The sequence below is a fragment of the Trachemys scripta genome, chromosome 2 (genome assembly GCF_013100865.1).
Source record: "Trachemys scripta elegans isolate TJP31775 chromosome 2, CAS_Tse_1.0, whole genome shotgun sequence".
Taxonomy (NCBI): domain Eukaryota; kingdom Metazoa; phylum Chordata; order Testudines; family Emydidae; genus Trachemys; species Trachemys scripta.
The window spans coordinates 110,720,954-110,735,474 of record NC_048299.1 but is presented as its reverse complement, the minus strand read 5'-3'; the positions used below and the strand labels follow the sequence as shown (position 1 = coordinate 110,735,474).

The window sequence follows — 14,521 nt, the reverse complement described above, 5'->3', positions numbered from 1 at the left end:
TAGGATTGAGGGCCTTGGTTTGCATTGCTTTGTGATCTGGTGTCAGATATAATTTCTTCCATTAAATACACTCTTTTTCCATCTTTCCACCGTTTCTGAATGAATGTCATCAATATTATGTTCCTTACACTCCTTACTTCACAATTCATACATCATCTGTTTTTCTCCACCCATTTCAATATTAACTGTATCACTTAAGTAACTCTCCTACAGAATTACTTTAAAAATAGAGTCTCTTATGGTAGTTCCCAGAATACACTCAGGTATTTAAACTATCGGTTTATTTTTCTCAAAGCTTTAAAAGAGCAATATTCAACTGTGTTCAAGTGGTTTTCCAGTTCAACAATCATATGCCAATATTCCCAATCGAAAACATACAATCAGGTATTAAGATTCAGATACAATTTTCAATACCCAATCATTAACGATTTTTCTATTTGCTTTAAGGAACATTAAATAATACACCTCTACCCTGACAGAACGCTGTCCTCAGGAGCCAAAAAATCTTACCACGTTATAGGTGAAACCACATTATATCGAACTTGCTTTGATCCGCCAGAGTGCGCAGCCCCGCCCCTCTGGAACACTGCTTTACCGCGTTATATCCGAATTTGGGTTATATCGGGTCACATTATATCAGGGTAGAGGTCTAGTTATTTCTCCCACCTCATTTTAATTACTAATAACCTAATATTAGGACAAATCCCGAGTTCTTTATACAGTTTTTACTTGTAACAATCTTCCACTGAAGCAAAGAAGAGTTTTGCCTAAATAAGGATTGAGTTAAAATTAAGGACCTCAGGATTTGACCTGTTCTATCAGAAATAGGACAACACACACTAACACAAAACAGAAGTTTTTCTAAATGTGTGGGTTTATCCATTGCTAGGCAAACCTTCTATGACTAATGTGTTTGCAGAATAGATGAATAAAAGAACCACTAAACTACACTGTCAAATAAACAACAGCGACATTTTTTGTCAAAGCATCTCATCTTATAGTCTACATTTGGCTGAAATCAGTATAATTTTTTTAAGTGTAACTACATCTGTACATTAATAAGAGCTATAATAGTAAGAGGAAAAACTAACCTTCTTAATATTAATTTGGTGCTTTCTCAACCTTTCGAGATCCGTTGGAATTGCCACTTTAATGAATTTTTGGATGGCGGGTTCAAGACGACGAATATTCACTTTTTCTTCGTCTTCAGACATCCTAAAAATATCTATCAAGTCAGAACTTGACCAATAAGACTTTACTCATCTAGAAACCCCTAAAAAGAAAAAGATATTTGAATTTAAGCAAGATTTATTAATATTACTTGCTCTGATTACAGTTTAACTATATTAACCTTTTAAAAACAAAAAAGGTGTTAGTATTTCACATAATGCCCCTCATCCAAAAAAACGTAATTGTTACAAATTAATCATTCAAAACCTGGATGATTCATTAGCTGAAATTAATGCCAGTCCTCAAAAACAAATTAAGAACTTTATTCTTGGGGAATATTTTCAATGGACAATGTTTTTAATATGACAACAAAACAGCTAAATAATTAAGGCATATGTTTAAGTACTTTGATGAATAGGGACGCTCTTACGCACCTACTAAAGTTGAAATGGTGATTAAGTGCTTTGCAGACTCAGAACCCAAACTTTACAATTTTAAATTCTCTAAGCTTTGTACATATTTGTAAAATTTAAGATATGCTGGAAAAGACACCAAACAAAATTGAGGGTGAAAGTTCACTCTCACAAAAAAATAATAATAATAATCAGGAAATCCTGAGTGAAGGTTCCCACAGCAAATGGACTCTACCTTCTTGCAAAAATGATTAAAGCCCCAATTCTACAAAGACTAAGCATATTATTTAAGTTTTTACAGAATGTCGGGTTAAGTAACCTGACTCTGCATCTTTGTTTAAACTGTACTTTGGGGGCTTTTTCTTTTCCCTTAGATGAAGATATGTAGAATTTTATACTGCTGCATATAAACGCACACTTGTGCACAAACATACACCCTAATGAAAAAAATTCCATCAGACTGTGTATGCACAAGGGACAAGAAAAACTTAATGTGAGAGTTTGAAAATCAAACTGTCCCTTTATTTATGCAGCATTAGCACTGTATTAATACGATTTATTGAAACATGATTTTCTTTTATTTACTTTCCTTAATAACAGAATAACAGACTCTTAAAACTTACCATATAGTAAAAATTAACTGAAGTCTACTGCATAGGCTGTATTTGAATAAATTAGATTGTAATTAAGCTAAGCTAACAACACTGTTGTGTCTAATTGTTATTGTTATTTAGGATACCCTCAGGGTCAGGTCAACAGTTCAGGTAAATTATGTGGGGCCATTGTGACAGCAGAGCTAACCTACCTCTCCAGTTTATGTTAATTTACTCCTGGGGGAATTCTGCACCACTGCGCATGTGCAGAATTTACATCCCCTGCAGATGTATTGATTCCCTGCAGAAAAATGACTTTCTGATAGGGAAGCCACAAGAGCGGTCATGCATCCCTTCCCAGCAGTATGTTTCGGGGGCCCAGGGCAGCTGGCAGAGAGTTCATTCACTGTTGGACAGGAGGCAGGAGTGGGGAAGACCCTTCTGGTGGCTCCTACCTTGCGCCGGGCTCAGCTGCTAGTCTCCGCTGGGCTGAGGAGGACAGGACTTCCTCTTCCCTTGCATGGCATCCGGGGTTGGATCAGAGCCACCCCCAGATTTCTCTCCTGGCTGAAGGAAGCTGTGCAAACTTCGCTTCCCCCGCCCCGTGCTTACTGCGCCCATCACGCCTCAGCTGCAGGGGGAAGGATCCTTATACAGGGAGCTGCTACCCCATCCACCCAAAATCTGTGCATCCAGACCCCCTTATACCCAGACCCTCCCACCAAGTCTCACCACCCCGCACCCAGATCCCCACTCCACCGAGCCCCAATCAGCTGTATCTGGACCCCCCATTGAGCCCCCCACACTCCCCTGCTGAGCTCTATCTCCCCACACCCAGACCCTCCCCACCCCCGCTGAGCCCCAACCACCTTCATCTGGATCCCCTGCAAAGTCCCATTACTGTTGCACCCAGAACCCCCCAACAAGCCCCTGTGCATCCTGATCTCTCCCCCCACTCCGCACCCAGATTGCGCCACAGAGAACCCTCTCAACCCATACCGGGATCCCCTCACATTTGGATCCTGCCTTGCTGAGCCTACCTGCCCACACCTGACACACCTGGCACAGAGGGGCAGGGCCCTGGGATGTTTCTGGGGCAGGTCCAGTCTTTGCACTGTGTCAGTGTTGGGTGCAGCCTCATCGCTGAGTCCATGCCCCAGGGGGAGCTGCACAGTGATCTCCCACCTCTGTGCAATCAGTGGCCTGTGCTCCCCAATACCATGCTGGAGCCTCCACATTTATTTGACAAATAAAATTTGCAGAATTTTAAAATATTGTGGACAGAATTTTTATTTTTTGTTGGCACAGAATGCCCTCAGGAGTAACTGTGAATGCAGCAATTGTATTGGTTTCAGTAAGTGAGTGGTATGAGGGAGATTAGACACACCATCATTTCTTAACAGCAAATTAGTTCTCCAAATTCTCACTCACTGCTCCTTAAAGGTTCCACGGGTTCATGCTAGCTTAAATAAGTGTTATAAGGCCCCTCGTGGCACTGCTGTCTTGTCTCCACTGCACACGGAGACAGTACTGTTAGGGGGAATTGAGACAGGAGTACAAAGAGAGCCCTTAAAATGCAGATACTCTCTCTCCTAGCCCCTCCTTCATGTAGGGTCTGCTCCAAAGCATACTGAAATCAACAGAAGTCCTTTCCTTAGACTTCTCTGGGCTTTGGATCAGCCCCTTAATATCAGTCTCACTAACACAGCCCTCTAAACCAGTATTTCTCAAACTGGGGTTGCCACTTGTGTAGGGAAAGCTCCTGGTGGGCCGCGCCAGTTTGTTTACTTGCCCCATCCACAGGTCTCGCCGATCGCGGCTCCAACTGGACCTGCGGACGGGGCAGGTAAACAAACTGGCCCGACCCACCAGGGGCTTTCCCTACACAAGTGGCAACCCCAGTTTGAGAAACACTGCTCTAAACCAACAAGTCAATTGCAAATTAAGAACCAGACTAATCAATGAACATCAGCTGCTATGGACTGCTCTGGTGATGCAAAGTCATTGTAAGCCCAGCAAAACGGGTTGTGTGTTCTGTCTGGTTCACCAGTGACTCTGTCCTTAAAAAGCTTTTTTTAAAAATATCTAAGGTTAATACCACATATCTTCAAATCATTAGAAATATCACATGGCAGCATTCTTTTTAGGTTTCCCACAGCTCCCATTGGCCAGGAACGGTAAATCATGGCCACCGAGAGCTGCTAGTGGCTGTACCTGCGGACACTCACGTAAACAAAACAAAAAAAAACGAGGAGTACTTGTGGCACCTTGGAGACTAACAAATTTATTTAAGCATAAGCTTTCATGGGCTAAAACTTACTTCATCGGATGCAGGCAATATGCTTAAATAAATTTGTTAGTCTCTAAGGTGCCACAAGGACTCCTCATGCTGGTACAGATTAGCACGGCTACCACTCTGAAACCTGTCATCAGGTAAACAAAGTGTCTTGCGGGGCTTTCCCTGAACAAGCCGTGAACCAAATTTGATTCTAGACCATTCCTGACAGGTGTTTGTCTAACCTGTTCTTAAAAATCTCCAATGATGGAGATTCCACAAACAATTTATTCCAGTGCTTAACCATCCTCACAGTTAGGAACTTTTTCCTAATGTCCCACCTAAACCTTCCTTGCTGCAATTTAAGCCCACTGCTTCTTGTCCTATCCTGAGAGGTTAAGAAAAACAATTTTTCTTCCTCCTCCTTGTAACAACCTTTTACGTACCTGAAAACTGTTATGTCCCCCCTCGGTCTCCTCTTTTCCAGACTAAACAAACCCAATTTTTTCAATCTTTCCTCACAGGTCATGTTTTCTAGATCTTTAAGAATTTTTGTCAGTCTTCTCTGGACTCTCTCCAATTTGTCCTCATCCTTCCTGAAATGTGTCACCCAGAACTGGGCACAATACTCCAGTTGAGGCATAATCAGTGCAGAGTAGAGCAGAAGAATTACTTCCCGTGTCTTGCTTACAACACTTCTGCTAATACATCCCATGATGTTAGCTTTTTTTGCAACCGTGTTACATTGCTGACTCATGTTTAGCTTGTGGTCCACTATGAGCCGCAGATCCCTTTCCGCAGTACTCCTTTCTAGGCAGTCATTTCCCATTTTGTATGTGTGCAACTGATTGTTCCTTCCTAAATGAAGTACTTTCCATTTGTTCTTATTGAATGTCATCCTATTTACTTCAGACCATTTCTCTAGTTTGTCCAGATCATTTTGAATTTTAATCCTATCCTCCTAAGCACTTGCAACCCCTCCCAGTTTGGTATCGTCCGCAAACTTTATAAGTGTACTCTCTATGCCATCTGCTATCTAAATCACTGATGAAGATATTGAACAGAACAGGACCCAGAACTGATCCCCGTGGGACACCACTTGTTATGTCCTTCCAGCATGATTATGATCCACTGATAACTACTCTCTGGGACTGATTTTCCAACCAGTTTTGCACCCACCTTACAGTAGCTCCATCTAGGTTGCATTTCCCTACTTTGTCATGACTCAATGCACTCTCCCACTAGCTATTTACTAACTGCACCAGTTTTAATTCACATTTTTAAAGATGTGTTTGGAACACAGAATTAAAAAAACCAAAACATACTTACAAGTATAGTACTGTTTAACTGACATATAAAAACAACAGAAATATGTATATTAGGTTTCCACTGTTTTTTAACATTTACATAATCTCTGTAAATGCCAGATTAAATTCCAAGAGAAAAAGGCTATTTTTGGAGGCAAAGTTTATTGATCAGTTAGTAGCAGTATTAGAGAGAGTAGTCAAATCAGATGCAACTTGAAGACCCTGTCTGTTCCTAGTGAGTTAGAAAGGGACCAATTTCTGAAATCTAGCTCTGATGATAACTTGACCTGAAATCTGGAAAATATGTTCCATGCCTCAGAGATTTAGTCACATATGAACTCACAGGTTTATACTTTTTAAAATATATTCAAATTTGTCGTGCATACGGAATTGGGATTTGATCATGAGTATCTAAGAAAATGTGTCTTCTTATGATAATGATTCTTAGAAGTCAGTTGGACTACATAGGTTTATTATATTTAATGTTATATAAGAATCTATATGACTAAGAGCCTGTATACAATATCATCCACACAAATGTAAATATTTTTAATGGTCTGAGGGCCTGAACTGCAAAGAGGAAGGTCAGCTAGTTACTCCCAAAGAGAGTCTTAGTAAAGTCAAACTTGGTCATAACCTTTTTCGAGATCAACCTATGAATAGGTAAGTAGTTTATTTTGTCCCTTATTTTTCCTTCTCATGTTTTTTCTCAGGCCTTGAAACAGGAGATAAATGATGATTTAGATATATATACTAGACATTAACAGAGTTCATTTGCCCATTTTCTCTCACTGAAAAATATTAATTGAAACAAGACTGAAATATCATTAGCCAGTTAATCTGCATTAAAATAAAATATACATTGCTTCCAGTGGTCACTGGCATAAATGTTATCATTAGCATCAAGCAACAATTATCTGAGAGCTTTTAGAAAAAAAATGCAAGACATATTGTGTCCATCTTCCACTTCACAGGTGGACTGTCAATGTTTCCCATTCATTTGAGTAATGCCTTTACTGAAACTTTATTGTTCTGGAACTTCACATATGAAGAATACAGAACATAGTATGTTATTAATTAATAAGTTTGTTCAGCAGATAATTGAAGTTTACTGTATGATTAGACTTAAGGTAGTACTATATAAGACATAGCACAGGTGACAAATTTGTAAGGTTGAAACTGTCAGATTAAAAACAACATTTTTAGAAGTCATTTTAACTTATTGTTGTTACTGAAAATAAAACAGAGGTATGTTTTCAAATCAAGTGCATCTTCCGCTAAGCTACAGTCTCTTCAGAGAACTCTCTCAGCTCCTATTGATTAGGAGGGAGGGATAGCTCAGTGGTTTGAGCATTGGCCTGCTAAACCTACGGTTGTAAATTCAATCCTTGAGGGGGCCATTTAGGGATCAGGGGCAAAAATCTGTCTAGTGATTGGGCTTGCTTTGAGCAGGGGGTTGGACTAGATGACCTCCTGAGGTCCCTTCTAACCCTGATATTCTATGACACATGGTGGAAGTTGAGGGCACTAGGAATTTTACAGGATTGGACTCCAATTTTGCCAATGTTTGTACCTGTTAATTCTATTCTAAACTTTGTAAAAATTGAGGCAGTTTATCTGTAATGTACATTTTGGTGATTGCTATTAATATGCACCTGCAAAGTTTCATACTCATGTACTTCTGCAGAAGTCTATCAGGACTCCTTTCCACTCATAGACTGAAGTTACAATGTGTAATAAACTTGAAGAGCTGTGTATACAGTACTGTTTTCATGTTGTACATTCACACGTATCTCTTATCAACTGTATTATGTCACCAAGTAAATGAGTATAAATGTATGTACTTACTATTTTTATTTAGTTTTATAGGGCCATATTTTTGAAGCGGCCTCAAACTATATTTCTATATCTGCATCAACAATCAAATTAAAATACTGTTTACATGTTACTAATAGTGTTGCTATACAGCAATGCTATAATACAACCCATGTCACACAACAGGGATCTTCCTCAGAGAGGTATAGGTCCAAAAATTTTAACCACAAGGTGTCCACATTACAACTTCAAACTGAGCGTGTAACCAGTTAGTGGCATGAAGGGCTCTAAACATGGGGGTCATATTCTCTGCTGGCATAACTCCATTCAGCTATGTCAGCAAAGAAGTTGACCAGCGGTAGGGTGACCAGATGCCCCGATTTTATAGGGACAGTCCTGATTTTTGGGTCTTTTTCTTATATAAGCTCCTATTACCCCCCACCCCCATCCAGATTTTTCACATTTACTGTCTGGTCACCCTAACCAGCGGTTTGTGTCCACGTACCACATGGTTAAAACATAGTAAGTGTGACAGCTAACAGTGTTTCAACCCTTACAGAGTGATATCTTCTTGTAACCCAGCATTTCAAAAGTGGGGGCACTGGGCACTACCCTGAGGGGCACAGGCAATAAATGAAGAGGTGAAGGCCTTTAACACCACATGCCAAGGCTCTGAAGGGACACAATTGGTTTCATTTTCCTGAAGTGAGGCTCAGCTTCTAGACTTGAGGAAGCACTGCTGTAACCCACTCATTGCACTGGGCGGGACTCCCAACTATTTCTTTGGAAGTACATTCGGAGATCCTTCAGCTCAACTCTCTGGGGGACAGCACAGCTCAGACCACATTGCTCCTTGGCTGTTGCTGTGTGTCCCCCAAGCAATATTCGCTGCTGAGGGCCTATGGACTTTCCCAGACTACAGCGATACAGACATGGGTACGTGGCACGGCAGAGGCGGATATCCCGATACGGGTGTGATGTTGGAAATGTTGCAGGGCAGACACAAACTGAACTGTCTGACTGATACCCAAATCGGATGACTGTACCTCTAACTCCTCACAACAATCACTGTTGTGGTGCCGTGCGGCCAAGCTGTAGAGACCCAGGCGAGGACGTGCCCTACCTGCACAGGGGGATAAGTCACCACTCCAAAAGCCTCCAGCCCCAAGTCCCTGCTACACAGGAGACACTGGGGCAGACACGTACTGCAGCAGCCCACAGCTCTGAGACTAGGAAGGGGAGGCGGAGAAACATGTCCCTCCCCCACACACACCCCCCCCCCCGCCTCGTCCCCCCCAACACATCACGCCCCCCGTCTCACCCCCGCGCCACCCCCCGCCGTTCCTGGGGTCGGTCGCTCCCCGGCGCTGGGGGGCGCGTCCAGGGCCCCCAACCGGAGCCTCACACGCAGCCCGGGCCCGCAGACTCCGCGGGATCGGGCCGCCCGGGGCAGAAACGAAACCGAAACCGTGGCCGGGGGGACTGGGAGGGGAGACACCGATCTGCCGCTCTCACCTCACAGCCGGGCAGGAGGCGCTGCCGCTGGGACCCGAGCTGGGGGCAGCCCGGGGAGGGGCCGGAACAGGCGCTGCGGGAAGGAACGAAGCGGCGGCGGGACCGAGAGAGCGACGAGCGCCCGCCCCCGGCCCGGCCCCACCACGTGCCGGGTGTTTCCCTAAACCAGGAGCGCCCAGCACGTCCTCCCCGCCAGACACCGACCGCCCGGCCTGCTTCCCGCAGCGCGCCCCGGCCCCCGCACACACAGAGCGGCACTGCCCAGGCTGCCGCCCCCGGCCTGCAGCGCCCAGCCCCTAGTCTCCCTGCTAGGCGTCACTTTGCTGCCTGTACTTGGGAGAGGCTGGGCCCAATTCAATTGTTATAATCTCGCCTCCTCCTAGCGTGGATTACAGGTCAGCATTTTTTCTAGTTAAAATGTGCACAATTGTGCAAGATTATGGAGTTTAAACTTTTTATTGATCTATATTTTCACAGTTGCAGGGAAACTATGTGGGGAGGGATTAGACAGTGGTGGTTTAATAACCGTAGATTTGAGATTCAAAAAGTTACTTGTATAACCCTCAAAATGCAAATCGTCAACCCCACATATGTCAAAATATACACAGTAAACATCTTTAAAACAAACTCACTCTATAAAGTCCCCAAACAGTGTTTTTCTTACTTTGCCTAGTTGTATATTGCTATTATCAAGGGAAATATTTGTAAGCAATTCCCTGCTAAAATGTTACTGCTGCAAGACTTGCTGCTGTTGCTGGGCAGCAGTCTGCTGCTGAAGTTGGTCCCTAACCCCTTCAATAGTTTGTCCAAGTGCATCTTTCTGTCACTCCCATTCTTTTCTAGGTTGCTCACATTCCCCCCACTTTGTAGTGAGCTTCGCTTGGTGGGGCAGTAGGCCTAGGGGTCAGGCCGCAGCCAGACAGTCCGAGTCTTGGGATGACTCTGCCAGGCAGTCAAGTCACATTTTGTTGTCCCAACTGGAGTCTGATAGGATCTCTCAGGCAGCCAGGGCAGGAGTGAAGAGTAGGCGGACCCAGGCCTTCTCTCTCTCCACTGAGTCCTAGCCCAGGGCCCCTGGGGAGAAAGGGTGGCTCAGTCCCTTCTGACTGCCACTCCAGATCAGTCTCCCCTGGACCACTTCCTACCTTCCCTATGTTCCCTTCAGTTTGAGCCTAGCCACATCTTTCTGCTAGCACAACCTCAGTAGTTCAGAGCCTCAGCTGAGGGATAGTGGGGGGCTTCCCAGGTCACTCTCAGAGTGTAGTTGTTCCTCCATGTAGGGTAGCTACTCAGGCGTTCCCAGAATACCAGACATTCTGGAGCATCTGGGAATGGCATGGGCCTGCCCCCACTTCTGCTGGTGTGTGCCCTCACATGCATGGTGTGTGCAAGGTCATGCTACACAAGCGATGCCATTTTTCAGAGTGCACCCTTTCCCCATCTCTGTATCCTTGATTCATGTCTTCCTCTGCCTCCAGCCAATGGCTCTCCCACACTGCACACCCAGCTGCTGTGCAGGTGTCACACACCCATCACCTATTGGCCACTGCTGTCATCAGGTATCACCCCTGATATCCTCCCAAGTTCCATCCTGCCTCACAGCCATTGGCCACAGCGGTTGCTAACCACTGCCCCCTCCCTAGTTCCATTGGTCAATGTTTCTTCTCCACCTGTTTCTTTGAAAGACCCCATTGGCCCAGATGTCTTCTTTGGTGACCATGACTGTTCTCCTGGGCAAGTTTCTGTGCTATTACCTGTCAATCACAGCTGTTGCCTGCCATTATCAGGGAGGGATAGCTCAGTGGTTTGAGCATTGGCCTGCTAAACCTAGGGTTGTGAGTTCAATCGTTGACGGGGCCATTTAGGGATCTGGAGCAAAAATCTGTCTGGGGATTGGGCCTGCTTTGAGCAGGGATTGGACTAGATGACCTCCTGAGGTCCCTTCCAACCCTGATATTCTATGATTGGGTGACACTGGAGATGTGGGCTGAACAGCTGGAAGTGACCTTGCATGCTCTTCAAAATGGCATCATCCAGTAGATGCAGATACTAAACCATATCTGGTTTAGTCTCAGTACTGGATGAGGGACAAACCCTAGGAAAGTAGGATTGTCCAGTTTAATACTGGACAAGTGGCCTATCTGCTGCTAAGGAAGGGAGGCAGGAGTAGACCCCAGCCTCCTGGCTGAGTCTTACTCTCAGTTACAATCCTTTCCCTGTAGAGTGCTCTAACTCAGTGGCTACAGCCTGTATGCCTTCTTGCAGCCAGTCTCTCCTTCACTCTTCCCCATGCCTGACTACCAGATCTCCCTTTTAAGCAGGTCCTCTATAGGGAGCATGCCCAGGAGCTGCTGAGAGGCAGGGCCTTCTTGGCCTAATACTGCTCCACCACTCCTTTAACTTTTTTGCAGGGTCTAAAAAATAGGCTTCTGTATAAAAAGAAGAGCTCTTGTTTAAACTACTTTTGAATTTATTAATAGCTAGATTAGAAACCTTCAATCATTTTTATATTAGCCATTTGGTAAACTGGCTCTATTGGGTTCCACTCCTTAGGAGTGAGAAACTACATCAGAAATCGACCACCAGTGGTGCTATCATCCTTGGCAGCGCTCATTCCTGATGAGCATTTCTGGTTCTGCTTCCTCTGTGTGGTTGAAGAGCTGTTTAACAACTGTCACTAAGTATATTGGGAGTAGAAGCTCTGCTAGAAGAAAACAGAAGAGTTCTTCAAGTGAGAAAAATTAAAGCTTCCATTTCTAAAAATAAGAGATTCCAATTCCTGCATCAACTTAAGAGGTTTTCTGAAGTGAACTCCTTGGCACCAAAATTAATTATGCTTAAAAGTATCCCCTAACTCATGCAAAGAACAATATAGTTAGGCTGGTCTAACTGACAAATTAGAAGATGGAGTACTGGTGCGGGACAGTTATAAACCACCAACTAGTGGGGGACAGGAGAACAAGATGAGCTGCTCTTAAACATCTATCTATAATGTTTAGAAAGAAAATTGTGTTATGATGGAAGATTTCAATCTTGAGGGCATACACTGGAGATATCTTGACACTAGGGAAACATCTTTGAAGTTTCAGAAAATCATAAATAACTTTCCAACAGAAAAGAATGGAAACCATCTTGGGGTAATTCTATCTTAGACCTCATTCTGACTGAGAAAGATTTTAAAAAATGGTTGGTTACCTAGGTGCAAGTAACCATTATCTAATTCAATTGGTTATGCATGAACTGAATATAGTCCTGACCTGTAATGTATAAACTTGGTGTTTTAAAATAGCCAATCTCTCAAAGCTGGGGGGGAGAGAAGGGGGAGAAAATCATGAGCAAAGCTGAGTGGGAGGAAAATTTTAAGTATTAAAATGTAAATGATAATTGGTATTTATTCAAGAATGCTTTATTAGATGCCCCCTCAAAACCTACAATTCCACAGTCACAAGAAAGCTTCTTTGATTTAAAAACCATCTTGGTGAAGAGATGGTTAAGAAGTGAAAATAGCAATTAAAATAATGTACAACAAATGGAAAAAATGGGTAAATTGATAGCAATGAGTTCAAATGAGCAGTTAGGAAATACAGACAATTGATAAGGGGAGCTAAAAGTATAAATGAAAACAAAATTCTATGGCTAGTAAGTTTAAGGACTATAAAAAGAAATTCTTTAAATATATCAGGAAAAAAAATTAAATCGTCATAATGGCACAGGTCTGTTTCTAGATACAGATAGTAGAGTTGTCAATCATAATGCTGAAAAGGCAGAAGTATTAAATAAATATTTGTTCTGTATTTAGAAAGAAGTAGGATAGGTTCATATCTTACAGTGATAATGAAATATTTTCTATTTCAACAGAAACTGTGGAGGATGTTAAACTGTTAGGGTACGTCTTCACTTACCGGAGGGTCCGGCGGCAGGCAATCAATGTTCTGGGATCGATTTATCGCATCTGGTTAAGACACGATAAATCGATCCCGGAAGTGCTCGCCGTCGACACCGGTACTCCAGCTCGCTGAGAGGAGTACGCGGCATCGACGGGGGAGCCTCCGTGCCGCGTCTGGACCCACGGTAAGTTCGGACTAAGGTACTTCGAATTCAGCTATGTTATTAACGTAGCTGAATTTGCGTACCTTAGTCCAAAGTGGGGGCTTAGTGGGGACCAGGCCTTAGAGTTAAGCATTTAAGTTAGTAGGACCAGATGATAAACACCAAAGAGGATTAAATAATGGCCAAGTAGTTCTCTGAACTATTAATATTGATTTTTAAACAATTCTTGGAACACTGGGGAGGTTCCAGAGGATTGAAGTAAAGCTCATTTTGTGCCAGTATTTCAAAAGGGTAATCAGGATGACACAGGTAGCTACAGGCTAGTCAGCCTGACATCATTCCTGGACAAAATCATGATAGGTTAATACGGGTTACAATCAGTAAAGAATTAGAAGAAATGTGATAAGAGTGCACTCAACTTTCGAGTGCCTCCTGTCCGCTGGGTGTGGTGCTGCAATTTTTTTCCCTCCTGGAACCCCCTATATGGTGTTGAGCTTGTCAGGTGGGTCTTCAGTGGCTCAGCCTTCCAGCTAAGTAACACCATCAACAATGAGGGGAAAGTTCAACAAATGGTTTGGCCTTTTCAGGGTCTTCAGCCTATTTAAACTCCAACCCCTTTCCCTGGCTTTTAAATAAGCCTTATCCCCTTCTCAGGGCTTAGGACACTTCCCCAGTGGCTTGTGGAGGGACTTGAGCCCACCTACTACTCCAGGTCCCAACCCAGGGACCCTATGAACAGCAGTCACACACTGGTCCCTTTAACCACATCAGTTAGCTGCTATGGTTTTCCCTGGGCTTTTTCTCACAGTCCTATCACCTTCACCTTTTACCTTAGGGTTATAGACCTTGGGTTCTCTTTGTCTTATCCCTGCTTGAGCAGGGTCTTTCCCAGGCCTCTCTTGCCTGGAGAGTTTCTCAGGCCTTCCTCACATTTCTCCTCCCAGCCAGCAACTGACCTAGTCAGGGTCCTGCAGCTCCTTTTATCTGAGCCTGCTGCACTCTGATTAGCTGCTTCCCTGCAGCCTTTCTAGGCAGGTCTGGAGGACCCACCTTCACTGCTCCTTTCCTGGTGTATGATGTAGTAGGACCATGAGGCCTCCACTAGGGGGCCTCAAAGGCCCTGGTATACCTCTCCACAGAATAGTAGCATAATGATACCAGAGCAACATGTTTTTATGGAAAATGGGATTTAAAAAAAAAATAAGATTATAGATGTGGTTGACAGAATATACTAATGATCTTACTCTACTTGGCCCTGATGAGGCCTCAGCTGGAGTACTGTGTCCAATTCTGGATGCCACACTTTAGGAAAGATGTTAACATATTGGAGGGAGTCCAAAGGAGAGCAACAAAATTGATAAAAGATTTAGAAAACCTGACCTA

The 14,521-nt window shown here is 43.6% G+C and overlaps 1 protein-coding gene across 2 annotated transcripts in view; it reads right to left on the bottom strand.

Moving 5' to 3' along the window:
* STX17 (syntaxin 17) overlaps positions 1-9,221 on the bottom strand; it is a 76,730-nt gene extending 67,509 nt beyond the window's left edge. The window contains exons 1-2 of one of the 2 annotated variants that reach the window (XM_034761407.1): positions 9,089-9,221; positions 1,092-1,273 (exon numbers count right to left, since the gene is read on the bottom strand). In XM_034761407.1, coding sequence (XP_034617298.1) covers positions 1,092-1,214 — 123 coding nt within the window. In that variant the 5' untranslated portion in view covers positions 1,215-1,273; positions 9,089-9,221. Of the gene's footprint in view, positions 1-1,091; positions 1,274-8,894; positions 9,044-9,088 lie in introns of those variants that run through there. The other variant, XM_034761408.1, reaches the window with a different exon arrangement.
* Positions 9,222-14,521: the final 5,300 nt, after the last annotated feature.